At 44.5% G+C, this 15,573-nt stretch overlaps 1 protein-coding gene across 3 annotated transcripts in view; it reads left to right on the top strand.

Annotated features, from left to right (window-relative positions):
• LOC147246691 (regulator of G protein signaling 6-like) overlaps positions 1-15,573 on the top strand; it is a 38,507-nt gene that overhangs the window by 3,060 nt on the left and 19,874 nt on the right. For all 3 annotated transcript variants that reach the window (XM_086182220.1, XM_086182221.1, XM_086182219.1), the window contains exon 2: positions 103-198. In XM_086182220.1, the coding sequence (XP_086038346.1) occupies positions 115-198 (84 nt within the window). In that variant the 5' untranslated portion in view covers positions 103-114. The remainder of the gene's footprint in view (positions 1-102; positions 199-15,573) is intronic.

The raw sequence follows: 15,573 nt of genomic DNA, 5'->3' as shown, positions 1-15,573 counted from the left end.
TTGGTGAAACAGAAATACTGACTGACGTTTATCAAATCATCAATGCGTCTGCTGCTACTGGATGTTGGCTGACGGGTTCATGTGTGTCTGTTTCTTGGACAGGACGGAGTGAGCATGGCGGAGGGATCCAAAGACCAAGGTGTTGCAGCCATCTCCGATCCAGAGGAGGACTCCCCTAATATGATCGTCTACAGAAAGGCAAGACTGAATCTGTGTGTGTGTTACACTTTAACTTAGAGCCGGTGACCCGTAGTCAGGCTTCCGACAGCTCACTGGTCCGCATCAGAGTGGATCCACTGGTCTCACTGCCAAACTCACATCAGGAAGCTTATCCTCCGACCATCAAACACGCTTAATCAATCTCTTCTCTCAGGGCCCTGTCAGGATCCACCACTGCATCCATCACCAGTCAAACTTCAGGGTTTTAATAAGCTCTCACCAGTGGGGGCCCGTCCCACTGGTGGACGGTGAATAAGAATTGGCAGCTAATTGTGTGGATCTGTCGTTCGGTTGGTAGGAAGATGCTTTTTCTCAAGGCTGGAGGTTATTTCTTCTCAGCGGACTAGTTTGTTATTTCTCCATCAGCCACACACACAAAAAAACCTCCTCTTTTGATCAGAACCTTAAAACCCTGCGATGTACTGGTGCCGCTGCCGAGCCGGCTGTCTGATTACAGTAGGAGTGAGCTATAAGCAGGTGGCAGCTGACAGATCCTGTTCCACTGTCCCGAATCTGTTGTTTCATCCAGCTCCTAATGATCGTTCATTCATATAGAGATTAGTGGAGGGATGATGGGCAAGACAGGATGTGAAATAACTGTTGGCAGCAGCTGTGTCTGTACTAAAATGCCTCTTATAGGTGTTACAAATTTCCTTTAAACTTCTGTTTTCCAGTCTCTGCCAAGTGTAACAATCCTTCAAATAGCCAAATCATATTAACAAATATTTTCCCGTCTCAAAAGCCCGTAATTCAAAGATATTTTGCTCCGTTCTGTGCCTCTTCTGCATGACAATACATTCACTGTTGATTCAGCATTGTCATTATCCAACATGTTTCTCTAAGAAGCTGTCACGCCGCTGTGGAACTCACAGTAGCTGCATGTTACACAGGCCATCTTCACGGATTACACAGTCAAGGTTCATTATGTAACGCTACACACGCCTGCAGGCGATTCATTTAAGAGGCTCGTTTTTGCTTGTCAGGATGCTGCCTGAGGGAATCTTCATCATTCTATGTTTTAGTCATACGCGGTGACAACAGACGGATGATTCTGACAGTGACAGGATTTTTCTGCCCGTTCAGCTTTAAAAATGTGATTTTTGATGCGCAGCTTTTGAGAGGGAACGCTGGGGATGCGGTGCAGCTGGATGAGCAAGAATATTTGACGTAGAAATAGTTTGATCAAATATTTTGCTTATATTCTTACATTGCACCTCAGTGCCGGTCGTGGCTCCGGACGTCATTCAGGCCGGAGATAAAGAGGGGTCTTTGAAGGCTCATCCCTTCTGTGGGCGGGCACCCTGGCACAGTGTGAAGGCGCTACTTGCAGAGAAGCAAATGGTCACCCATATGCTTTGGTGCCCGGGAGAACAGCTTCATCCCTCAGGCCTGAGCCCCCATCAGCTGGAAGATAGCAGCTTCTTCCTGCAGAGAGACAGAGCAAGAGAGAGGAGTGTGGGTAGTGAAATGTATGGACACTAATGGTTAAAATATCTTATATCTGTTGCGAAGCTATTGAAGTAACTGTGTAGGCAGTTAGACAGAAGTAAATGTGATGTATTTAGCCATAAGCGAGGCTGAGCACTCCGGAGGGGCGGAGGTTGTCTCTGTCCATGCGGTGGAGGTGCTGCAGTCCTATCCTGCGCTGTCGTTCTCCTCCCACGAAAAGAGGAAGTGAAGCAAAAACAATTCAATATCTGCAGGACGACTTAGTGCCCCCGGAGAAAATTTAGTCTAACAGAAGTAGGTCGCATGCGTACTGTAAATGCACGCACACGTATACTCACACATGCGCGTCATGCTGGCTTAATGGGCTGTCCTACCTGTTGTTGTGTGTTTTTCCCTTGCTCTGTTTGGCACGCGTAGCGGGCACAATACGGCAGGTGGATGAATGGGAGCTACACCAACAAAAATGCTCAAATAATGAGTAGCACTACTGTCCTGGTGGAGTAAAGCTCACAAACTATTAATAGCTAATATCTCCTAAGTGTGTGTGTGTGTGTGTGTGTGTGTGTGAGTGAGTGTCTTTTCTTGAGTGGGGGGGGCCAAAACTGTGCTGCCGCTGTTTGACTCAGATCTTATTGTTGTTGAGATCCCCTTTGTGCTGCATTCTTATTTAGGTTGTTAAATATTTGATTGTATAACACTTTGCAGTTGCGTCCTAGTTGAAGGCAAGTATTAGCCAGAAGAACGTGTGGTGCAGACACACACACACACACACACACACACACACACACACACACACACACACACACACACACACACAGAACTCTAACCCAGATGGAGTGTTTTTGATGAAGCACTAGTGGGTAAATATTAGTAATGAACCATGGCAGGAAGTTCAAAAGCACTACATGCTGCCAGTGGCCTTTGGGTGTGTTAGCAGAGAGAACAGTTTGGTTGACAAATGCAAATGTGTTCTCGCTCAATACATGAAGATTTGCTTTGACTCTGAATGTTACGGATGTAAGAAAACACGACTCTAACAACGGCGCCGTGTCCACCATTTTGGTCCCGACTGATGAATTACAGTGACCTTCATTATCGGGGCTGTTCTGCTGAATCTGGGTCATTTGCATGTTGTTACCTTCCAAAATTTACGTCTTTATTCATCTTTTATCAGCATAGAATCCAATAACACGAAGTCGCTACGCTCTCTCGTCATTATCACAGCTGATAGCATTATTTTACACAAACAAACATCATACTTCCATCAAATAATCTAATTAAAAGGGTGATTGTCTTCATTATTTTAAAGGATAAAGTAAAAACCTGGCAATGTGACTAAAATGTGTATTTTAAACTGAAATATTAAACATTTCCAATGAGGATATGAAGTTTATTTCTACATTTAAAAAAAGATGAAATCCGTTTCACACACAATAACACAAAAACAGAGAAAAAAAAAAATTATAATAATTATACTTCACTCCACTATTCATTTATTTTAAGGTTTTACTTGATCGATCTTTGATTTGTGATAAGAAAGTACACAAGAATACAAGGATTTGCTTTGTGATGCGTATGATTTTTTTTAATGTCCTTTCGATGGAGAAGACATTCATTAGACTGAATGGCCCGTCTGGTACCTGTGGACTTCAAAATGATTCTTTTTTTTGTATTTGAATTCATTGTAATACATACACACACACACACATATATATATATATATATTTTTTTTTTAATTTTATTTTTTTTTTGTGGGACGTGATTTTGCATAGTTATTTTGTTTGACCCATTTTTTCTGGATGACTTCTGTAGCCAAACCATTTGGTGCAAACATTGTGCTCCTGCTCCCTCATTGCCGGAGTCACTCAGGAATCTCACCAGCTCTTCTGACCCGACGCTGTCATTATGACACCTATAACTCAAAGCCTCACTTAGCTGTTAGCGTGGCTGAAGAGTCCTGTTTCCTTCCCCTCCCCTACACTTCCCCTTTATTTTCCCCTTCCTTTCCTTTTTTTCCCCATCTTTCTGATGCGTCCTTCAAATTAATAATTCACAGCCCACCCCCCATTGATTTATTCATATCACATTTTTTTTTATCATCACTTGATTTTTTTTTTTATCCGTGTGTGTCCTGCTAAATGTGAATAAGGGAGGCTGAGAAGGAAATTAAAAAGATGTGTTGTTGTTTTTTTTATTACCTTTTCAAACACAAGCCAGATCTCTGAGTTTACATACGTGGTTGGAAACAGCAGCGGCAGCTATGGATGACTAACACTTGTTACTGCACCTTCGTCGTCAGGATGGGTGTTGGATTTAACGTGGTGTGTGTGGTGGGAGAAGAACTAGAAGCTGTAACCTCTTGGGGGTTGTCAGCTGTTTTGGCTTCAGACCGGACACAGAGGGAGTGCTGCAGGCTGATTGAAATACTGGAAATTACAGCAATCGTACAGCTGAACTTACAATGAATCTCCCAGAGTGGCAGGACAGGATGAAATTACTCTTAATGGCAACCTTCTACATCATCCATTCAGGGACTGACAGTTGAAGAACCAGTTGTACAGCTCAGGAGAAAGCGTGTGTGCATGTTCCATTCCTCTCTCTAGTGGCCCCTTGGTGGGTATTTGTCTCCTGTTACGAAACCTCCAGCTTAGGTGTCCACTATTTGCTGTCCCGCAGTCCACTTAAGATAGCATAGTTCAAGCAAATGCTCTGCAGCTGCAGGGACAAGCACTCCCAGCGCTTTATCACGTATGACCGTTTTAACGCCGTCTCTACTGGCACCATGGGAGGCTTTATCTTCGGCACTGGTATGGGCTGAACTGTCAGGGTCATGCTGAAGCCTGTGTGCCTCTGTGCTAAGTGCCAGTGTGGGTTGCTTTCCAAGTTGGGTCAATAAGATAAAACAACAGTAACAGTGCAAAGCTCTTATATAACTGAGCCCTGTCTGCTAATTCTCCTCTCTCCAGTAAGGCAGAAGGACCAACACATGGAAATCCTGGAAGTCCACTGAAAAAATAAATCATAATTGGATAATAATTCAGTGTTTTGGCAGCCTGAGTACTGTGTTGACAGGATTATTCATCCCATCCATAGAGAGGACTGCTGTGGCTGAAATAAAAGGCTTTTCTGCAGCGAGGAGAGTCCGTGCGGTGCCAGAGTCTCTTCTGGTTTCCCTCCCTGTTTCAACACTGCTGACAATGTGCTCTTAAGGGGGACATTTAATAATGCAGCCAGTGTTCCTGCGCTCCTTATTGAGACTGACGCATGCAGTTCGATATGCATGCATGGGCTGTTGTTAATAGGGAGCTCGGCAGTGTTGGTGGCAGGGTGTTTGTGTATGTGTGTGTGTGTGTGTGTGTGTGTTTGTGTGTGTGTAGGGGATGGGGGTGGTGGTGGTGGGGGGCTTCTGCCTTCGCTGTGTCCCACTTCCAAATGTGCTCCAAAGCCTCCTGAGTCTCCCACTCATCACAGGCTGCAAAGGCTGCTGGGAAGTCACTTCTTAAATACTTCCTACTGTACTCTGAGTGACCTCAGCGTCTCTCTGGGGATGTTACATGAAAACACTGTAAATGCATGTGATTCACTCGGATCATTGAATATTATGGAGCTAATGTCCTGCCAACCTGCATAGACAAACCAAACATGTTTTTAACTGTGCAATTCACTAATAAAACACAGCTTTGCACAGTTTGGTTTTTGGTGCTATGTCAAAGGTCAACAGGCCTGGGTCTCCAGCTCTGTCTGCAGTTGGTTTGGCAACACACCAGACCCCTGATGCCTTTCCCTGTAGGTGTTGGGCACACTGAGTGGTGGCTCCATGTTGCTTTTTGAGGCTGTCTGACTGGGCTTCATGGGTCCAGACCCGGTCACCAGACACGAGCTGACGAGCTTCCATCCAGGCTGGGCTCCAAGCAAGGTCTCTGCACTCCACCATCCTCACACTGCACGCACTGCCATCCATCACACTTTCCATCTATACATCCTCCATCTTGGTGCCATCTCTGGGGTCCCTCATATACAACCTGGGGGACCCTCATACAGCCCCCAAGCCCCGGGCACACCTCCTATGACCTTGTGGCGAGCTCGACCCCATCTGACACCGCACGTAGTGAGGGAAATCAGTTAGCCCACGGTGCTAAACGAAGATACAAACGCTTGAATAGCAAACTAAACTGCATCAACTTGTTTTGTATTTTCTCTCATGGATTTTGTGAGGCATGATTATTTGTTATTCACCAGGCAGTTCACTCTGCAGAATATTAATGATCCGTCCTCCCTGGTCTTAGGTGAGGAAAATGTTTCCCTGGGTAAACTGATGGACAGTGAATTCTAATGGATCATCAGAAAACGGTGCTGACTACATAAAGGGAGGCTTCTCTCTGTCTAGGGAAGACTTTTGTTGACATGTTTGACTGCAGACCGTTGCCTGTGGGTGGTAGGAAATAGAATTAGTACAAATGGGATCTAAATGATGTTACAGCTCCATGTGGGACACAATTTCATAAGACAACCAGTGATAATGATTATACTCTAAAGATGCTCTAATGGTGTGCAAAATGTTCGAGAAGGAAAACTGAAGAGGAGTGAATTGATAAAGATGAGAGTAAAAATCACAATGGAAAACAATAAAAAAAAAAGGTCAATGATTCTTGTGGGTACAGTGCTTTTAATGTAGTAAATATCTTTTTAATTCCAGGAGTCCTTGAGGGGAAAATCACATACATCTTATGAGTCTAACCAGTCAGGTTGGATTCTGGCCCACATAGATCTAAAACGTCAGCGTTTGCTATTCGCCAGCGGGAGCATGAACCTTGAACTGAGTCAGGAAAAGCCTGAACAGGTTACATCTCCTGGGTAGATTCCACACTGAAAGCAGGATTAAACTTTTAAAGTCCACGAGGCAAAGCTGCATCATCAACTTTGCTGAGTGCTGTTGAACAGCTTCAAATAACTGAGAAATTGTACATGTCTGCTGAAAAAAGGAAGCAGTTTATATAATTAAACCTGCACTGACTGATTTTTTTTTTTTTTTCCTTCTTCTGGTCACTTTGAGGCAGCTGAAACCAACCGTGAACACAACAATAATCCAGCATATAGAGAGTATTATTAGCTTTAATTTGAGGTTTCAGTTCAAAACTCAGTCTCTGTCTTTTGTCTCCATCACTGCTCCTGAAGCAAATATTTAGTCTGGCCAGGCAGCGTACCGAAGGGGATTTGGAGCTTTTTCAATGAAAACAGCTGTCTGCTGCATCCAGAACGATGCTGTGAGACAAGTGAGGTTGAAGCAAAACCGAAATGTTAAAAGGTTGTCCGTGGGTTTAGGAGGGACCCTGTTTCACATGAAAAAACACCCTCTCTATGGTATGAAGTATTAAAACACATTTCATTTGAATAGAATAAAAGGGTGTTTCATGATCAAGACCCTGGAAGAAATATTTCCAGCAGGGGTAGTTTCTACTTGTATCAGGCTTTTTTCCTCTCCCTCTCTTTATAACCAGTGTCGCATCGTCGAACCGCTGACTTCATGAACGGATGTCGTTTTCAGACTGATGTGACATCATGATTCAGAATAAATACCAGGATGGATACGTGCAGATCAATGTTAGCAAAACTGCAGTCTTACTTTCAAGCCTGACCCTGACAGTGACGACTCACTCGTCCCCCTCTTTCACAATGCTTCAATTTTGGCTGCAACTTTAACTCCAACTTGTTCAAACCTTCAGGGATATTTTCTGGAAATGTTTCTTGTCTGCTCTTGTCCTAGTTTCTCTCTCACTGCTAATCAAAGAAAAAGCCGTATTTTGTCACTGCTGACACTTTTTCTTTTTTTTTTCTCTTTTGGCAGAACAGCCATGAGAATGGCCTCAATATGCCGAACAGAAGTGGTAAAGTTCTGCAATTACTTGTGTACTCAGTTTTTTTCGTCTTTGAAAGCCTTTATGGGTTGGTGCTTTCTTTAAGAGAGTTGTCCGAGAATGAAAAATAACAGAGGTATCAAAAGACGTAAAACAAAAATGCAGGTCAAGACCTCTTATAACTGCAGCGTCACCTGCCAGCTCTGCCATTTGTATTGTTGAAACATTGAAAAGGTTGATAGATAGAAATGAGACTCCCTGGAAATAGAAGGTCTGACTCAGATGAGCGGGAGGCAGACAGAGAGGGACGGAGTGTCGTCTGTGCAGCGTTGAGCCTCAGGTAATGATGGAGTGTCTGTTGCTGCAGTGTTATGACTCTGTAATTGTCTCTGCATTGAGGCTGAAGCAGGGATGAGTCACCCAGGTCGCAAATGTTAATCACCTTGGCCAGCTGGTCGGAGTGAACACCCCTCGGAGGCGAGACCGGACTATTTGGCCCTGCTCCAGTGCGTGTACCTGCACCCTAAATTTACCTCGCCAAGCTGTGCACTGCCTCTACACGCTAAAATATTAATTGGACAAATGACTGAAATGTCCTTGTGTGCTTGCACGCTTTAGTCACAGCCGGAGTCATACTGTGGGCCGCGAATAAAACAATTCATCAAATTCAACATTTTACTTAAATGCACAGGAGGAATTCAAAGCTGAATTTGTGGAGTTAGAGAGGATGTACTTTTTGATGTTTGTAGTAGGTGAGTTCGATAATCGGTGGCAAATTTTCTGTCTTCAACCTCTTCAGCTTGAAAATAATAGAAATGTCCTAGTGGGAGACCTTGCTATGTGCCCATTTCCAGTCCAGTAGCTCTGTCAATAACTCATATGGCAGAGGCCAAATCTATAACAAAGACCAGGTTACTCTCATCAAACTGAGAGAGAGAGAGAGAGAGAGAGAGAGAGAAAACGATGCAGAATGTGGACTTGAATGTGGAATTTTCTGATCTCGACTGGATGAAGGTTGACCCTGCTCTTACATTTGGTCTGCAGATGAAATGAAGTTTATTTAAACAGTGTGACAGGATCCTGCACCAGAGGACGAAAAAGTTCATTAATCCCACCTTCCTTCTCAGCTACTCACGTGTGTCAGGCAGCAAAAGTCTCACAGACAAAATACGCAGGCTAGAATCAGACACCTGCATTTGCTTTGAGTGGAAATCAGTCTTCATCATCTACAAAAAAAATATAGGAAGGGAGTGCCGAAGCTTTTAAGCTCATAATAATCATCAAAATCGATCCAACTCCAGGGAGAGAGAGAGAGAGAGAGAGAGAGAGAGAGAGAGAGAGAGAGAGAGAGCGATGAGGTGACGATGCTGTAATAGGGTGGTAACATGAGAAGTAGCTAACATGGTTATTCCCACACTTCAGAGAACCAGCTGGCAGTTAGGAGCGAATGCACATTCATCCACGTGTGATTCTCTTCCAAATCGAAAGCTGTAGACTTTGATATCGTGGTAGAAAATGAATGAATAAAGTGAAAGTCACTCGCTCTTTATTTGGATCGACCTTAATCTGATTCCAAAAGCCACATTACTGACACCTTATCAGTGTCTCTGAAAGAAGCCTGCAGGTTTGACTCATTTATTTGTGTTCAACATCCGCATCCCCTCTCTTAACGAGGGGTCCAATGCAGACTTGGAGTCCCAAAACTAGTCCAAGCTGAAGACCTCAGGCAGGCGGTCCGAAGAAAGGGTCCACAGACGGAGCCATTTAGGCAATGATGATGAGCTGACCCACTCTGGTGGATAATCATGCCAGATATGAGAACGAGACGCTCTGGTTGGGGATGCCAGATGACAAGGAACCAGATGGGTTGGTTGGTGCTGATGGAGAACTAATGGAGCTCGGGGGATGAGGCCTAGGCTTTGGGGGGAAAAGGACAGGGTCTAAGCTTGGGAGAGGGAGCACGAGGCATAGACTCACAAGAAAAATAAAAGATGAGGTCTGGCTCTCGGGGAGAAATGACGAGGCAGAGGTTCAGGGGACACAGAAGGTTTGGAAGTAACAGGATGAGGCCAAGGCTCGGGAGAAGCATTATGAGGTCTAGGCTCAGGAGAAAGAGGATAAGGCCTGGGTGTGGAGGTAACAGGATGAGGTCTAGGCCGTGGGGAAATAGGGGACCTTTAAACAGACCAGGGTAGAGCGCAGCATCCAGGGCCAGAACATAACCATCTCAAAAGCCATGGCCAGCGTCAACATTGTCCTTTCTCTGAATATCTCAAGTCTGCAGTCCCAGAACCGGCTCACAGAATGACCGCACTCATTAATGTCCTCCTCAAGAAGTGCTGAGTCCACTGGGTCCATACTGGACCAAGAGGGGAAGAAAATGCAAACTCGGAGGCAATGTAGTTCATATATTATTTAAACAATAAAACAAACCGAGCACTTAGTCGCATGAGTCCGACAAAAGAAAATCCGAATAAGAAAAGAGGCATTAACTTGCGAGACACTGTGGACTAAGAAGCAGCTACAGGCCACATGTTTGGAGATATTTGCTGACCACACACAGCAAACTTTGCAGACCGGTGCAGTTCTCTAGATGCACTACTTTCATTCATACATGCAAACTTTTCTGGATTTGGCTCCAAGGCCTTGAAGATGATTAAAATATAACCTTCAGAGAGCTTCAATTACGTTGTCCAACAGTAACTGTAGTTTTCTGAAGAAAAAAAAAGAAGAAAAAAAGAAACCCAACATGCTGGAGGTGCAGAGGATGACGTTTGTTATCTCTCTCATCGACACACACAAAAATTTGTTGAATCCATTCGATATAAATACACAGTCAAGAGTAAGGCTTATAATTAATATATAAAACTCTTCATGGCCTTTGTGCAATCAGTGCTTAAGTCTTCGCAGGATTTTGTCACTTTATAAAAGTCAGTCGTTGTCCTTTTTTTTTAATCGTGGAGGACGAGGGAAAAGCGCTCACTGCTGGTGCAGAGGAATTTTTCTCCGGTTGTGTTGCGGAAGCAGTTGTGGCTGAGCGAATCACCTTCACAAACCCTTGCTAAATTACAGCCAGCTGTCTCACCCAGATAGTATACATTCAGGGAGACACATAGAAAAGGTCACTTCATTTTGAAATACAGGATATTAGATCACAATGCATCGTCTGTTCCTTTGGAGGAAACCTGTTTAATAATTTAGGTGGGGGTAATGGTTAGGTTGCATATCCTCTCTTTGAGGGTGTAATAGATGGTTCCTTTTTGGCTGGCTTGAGGTGAAAGAATACAAGATTTATGGAGAAATTTGATGGCTGCTTCGCGATATATTTGCCAGTGCTGAAGGTGGTCTGTTGACATTATAGATAATCAATCGGCAGTGAGTTGGGATTTGTTGCCATAAAACACACCTTCTCCAGTGCTTTACACTCTATTGATTCTGTCATTTAGTCAATCAGCTCTTAGAGTAATACACTTCTGTAAAAGATCCTGTTATTAAGCCCTTTTTTCCGTGCAAGTGATGCGACTGTACTTTCCTCCGTTTCCAGCAGGCGTCATTCAGTTTCATGGAACGACAGTCAGAGGGTAATGATTGGGAGTTTGAGGGAGACGATGACAGTGTGCTGACATCGCCCCTGTATGTCTTCCTGTCAGGGGCCGACTGGTGAAGACACCAAAGCACATTACAGGTGTGTGTGTGTGTGTGTGTGTGTGTGTGTGTGTGTGTGTGTGTGTGTGTGTGTGTCTGCTGCCCCCGCGGCACTGCAAGATGAGATGTCAGTCCAGCCGATTGAATTTCCTTACCTGCAAGTAACAGGGTTTTATTGCCAGCATTGGAAATCTATCTCCCAGTGAGTTGTTTTCATAGCAACACCCCCTCCCGGTTTGGAAATAATATCCTGACACTGCTCAATATTACACACAATGCTGCCGGGGAGCACGCTGCATGCTGTCTAACACATTCAATGGATGTGTGCGCTCTGAGGGTCCTGAGTCACTTTTTCCTCCTGTTTTCCAGCGTGCCTTCCTCTCTCTAACACAACGGGCCTTTTAATTCCGTCCTTCCCTCACAGTCACACTCCTTGGCATTAAAAGCCTGTCAGCAGTCTCGCGCTCGCAGGTAGAGCTGATACAGGTAATAAGGACATCAGGATAGCAATAGCGGTGTGTGTGTGTGACAGTTGAATAATGATACACACTGGAGCTATAAAAACCGTCTCCTATACAGGTAGCCATGGCAGGAAATCTATGCATCTTGAAAGGTCAACAGCCTCTCTTACACACTGATCGCATGTGAGCGCCACAGAGGAGAAGCAGTACAATGCTGAAACTGAAAAACGTGCAAACGTACCCTCCCCTGAGAGGAGGGTACAGGGAGCAGATGGCGATATAGAATGATGACATTAAAACAAGAAAAATATTCATTTCAAACAAAACTTGGCTAAGCTGATTAAAATTTGATGCATCATTTGGCTGTAAAATGCCTCCACATGCTACACAATTCACACACACACATCCGTTCACCAGTAATGACGGGCTAAAGAACCATCTGTGAGTTGTAATGGATGAAGCTATGGGAGAGGCCAGATGGGACAGCCTGGACCTGTCCCACTCTTATTTCACTGTTTCTAGAGAACTCGTCTTGTCATCTCATATAACCACCTCGGATACTGGCACCGCGTTGTTGGTGGTCACATGAGGCCTGTCAAATATTGCCTCAGTGCTTCAACAGAATGACTCACTGATCAGTGACTCTTTTTGACTGTATTGCCAACTATCACAGCTGGACTAGACTGCGGTGTAAATGTTGTCACTCTCTGAAACCCAAATCCTTCGTTATGGTACCCATAATCCTCTCCTCTCCTCTCCTCTGCTCTCCTCTCCTCTCCTCTCAAAGCCTTTACTTTCTTATCTTACCCAACCCTAGTCTACCCTACCCTACAGTATAGTACCCTACCCTACTGTGCAGTACTGTACCCCTACAATACAGGACCCACCCTACCCTACCGTACTCTACCCTTCCATACTGTTCCCTTCCCTAGCCTACCCTTCCATACTGTTCCCTTCCCTAGCCTACCCTTCCATACTGTTCCCTTCCCTAGCCTACCCTTCCATAATGTTCCCTTCCCTAGCCTACCCTTCCATAATGTTCCCTTCCCTAGCCTACCCTACCATAATGTTCCCTTCCCTAGCCTACCCTACCATAATGTTCCCTTCCCTAGCCTACCCTACCATAATGTTCCCTTTCCTAGCCTACCCTACCATAATGTTCCCTTCCCTAGCCTACCCTTCCATAATGTTCCCTTCCCTAGCCTACCCTTCCATAATGTTCCCTTTCCTAGCCTACCCTACCATAATGTTCCCTTCCCTAGCCTACCCTACCCCATATCCTATCCTATCCTCTCCTTTTCTCTCCTCTCCTCTTCTCTGTCTAAACAAGAGAGTTTGTCTCCTGTGCCTTGGACATCAAGAACAGGCTTGTGGGCCCTGTGAGGGCGAGTCAAACCCAGTTCTTGATGACGCCTCTTCTCCTCTCTCTCTCTCTCTCTCTCTCTCCCACTCTCTCTCTCTATAACCCAATTACCACCAGGCTTCAAGGAATGGGAGCGACAGGAGTGGCATGTCAGGGGACGATGCCAGCATCAAAGATAGACAGATGGTCCCGAGGTTTCACCAACCGAAACTAATCTCCTCTAGATATTATAATATGATTAGCTGGTGCAGCCAGTGCCCCAGACGCAAAGTCAAAATGAAGACATATTGATCCAGAAAGTGGAAAAAATTTGAAGTCTTTGTCTTTCACAAACAGTCTGCAGTGATGAGTTAGAGTAGCTGTAGAGTTGCTAATGGACCGAGCTACGAAACTGGCAGCAACAGAAAGACTTGTGTGGAGTCTGAGGCCCCCATTGGGGCTTTAAACCGGGAGCATCTTCACCAGCATCCTCAAAATAGCACAGTGTTATCTACTGACTCTCAGCCGACACTGACACACTATTGTTGATTTCCACTTTGCCTCTTTCAAATGTGAGCAGCTTACCTTGGTGTTGTGTAACTGCAGACTGAGACAAGGAAGCTGAATTAACTGGGTTTTTGTTGGTTGTTTTGGACCCTTTGAGACTGCAGATCTTTATGGTCTGATACAGCCTTTCCTTTTCAGCCCTCTTGTTTCAATTACTGCAAATGTAAATTTCTTGATTTTTATACTTAATTATAGACTAGTGACCGTATGCAAACAGTCTGAGTCCCACAGGTACTCAGAATGCAGGTGGTGTGAGAGGAGTTTGCAGTGTAGTCACCTTGCTGCATGCAAATGGCTTTAGAATTACACTTTTGTGTGAATTATCTAGCAGGTAAATCGTGCAGATTAGTGAACTAGAAGTTAATACCATTCAGTCCTTCTGGAGAAATTGACCTTTACATGGCTTATTTCTAGCTGCATTTTATTACATGGACTAAAACACAGCGGCCACTGCAGAGCAGAAACAGTAGCCGGTCCAGAGAGAGGTTGGTGTTTGCACTTTGTTCCAGACAGCTTCTCATTCAAAAGTAGCCCCTGTATCTGCACAGGCCACTTTGTTTCTGAGTGGACTGTCTATTCAGAGGAGCTAACTCCTGTTTTCCCTGCACTCAAACCCTTAGCAACCCGTGGAGTATCTAACAACAGACAATTACAAGAGGGGAGATGATCTTTTTCTGTCCTCCTTGAGTCTCATCAACAGAGGTGACCTGATGAGTCACTGCGGTTTGAACATCGCCCGTCTCATCTTCACGGTTGTTTCCATGTGCTCATGATAAATTTCCTTCCAACCCCAAAGCGTGTATTTTTTATGAGTATAAACTGAGCTTGGTAATTCCCTCTCTTTTAAAAGGAGAGCTTGGAAACACTTGCAACAAGATTATCTCCTCCGTCCACCGGCTTTATCTGTAATTGTAATTTAGTCAATCTGGCTTGCAGCCCATGTTGGAATCAAACTTGACAAACTTTTAATTGCTAAACTCCTCCTGACACTGTGTTACCATGGTGATGGGGAATAAAACAGAAATCTCCCACACATCCTTTACCATGAGGGATCCTCAACTGGTCCAAACAAGGGACAAGCGTCCTCATCAACACTCGACATTTAGATCTGATTGGTTCAAATTGAAGCGTTGGACACTTTTGCATCTCAGTATTTGTCCCCCGAGGAGCGTCCAACTGGGTGGGCAAGCAGGCAGCAGCTAATTGGACACTTCATACAGTCCCGTACCGCTGGGCTTCTTTGTCAGAACAAGGTGTCTTTTGTGCTGTAGCCACTTAGGCTAAGGGGCTGCTGATGCCTGGTGTGTGATTAAATTACACATGAATCCTCCGCAGGGCAACACCGGATGTGGAGAAAGAATGTCACAAGTAATAGTGCGAGCTGGTTCATGGTAGATGGAAATGGGGACGGGTCTCTATACAGGATTGCTGACAGGAAACTCAGATTGGTTCCTAATCCTCTTAATGTCTTGCCTCATCTTTGAATAACCTGAAAAAGACACCAAAAAAAAAAAATAATACAAGGATGCGCTGAAACAAACATTTAACCTTCAGCAGGCTGTTCTCAAAATGATGTAACACAGATTTGAGTCGATAGGATTTATTTTCTCCACGTTCGAACAATTAACTTTAGTGCATCTACAATCCATGGGCACTAATGATTACAGGGATTACATGTGAAAGGTATTGGCAAAGAGGAAAATGGCTCCACTGCTGTGTGAAATGTATTTTTCATCTGCAGGAGCTGATGGGAAAACAATTGTTTGTTGCAAAGGAGAAATGCCTGCTGGGCATTCCTGTGGAGATGGTAGTTTCTCCAGAGATGGATCAGTGAATACGTCTCTTTCAGAGCTGAAGCTTCATTGAAATACAATATCAAAGCAGCCTCTTATTTTTGGTGACGATGAGAAGAGTTTTGTTTATGTTTTTGTGCGTGTGTTCATATATTTGTGACCGCGCGTGACTGGGTGTCAGGGTGTGATGCTCAGTCTCAAAAGCCGTCGTGTTTCCAGACGTCATTCTCGGTTGGCAGGGC

This window comes from Aulostomus chinensis, chromosome 17 (assembly GCF_037954235.1).
Source record: "Aulostomus chinensis isolate RoL2024-O1b breed Wild chromosome 17, RoL_Achi_v1.0, whole genome shotgun sequence".
Lineage (NCBI taxonomy): Eukaryota > Metazoa > Chordata > Actinopteri > Syngnathiformes > Aulostomidae > Aulostomus > Aulostomus chinensis.
The sequence above is the reverse complement of the archived record's forward strand: the minus strand, read 5'-3'. Positions and strand labels throughout refer to the sequence as shown.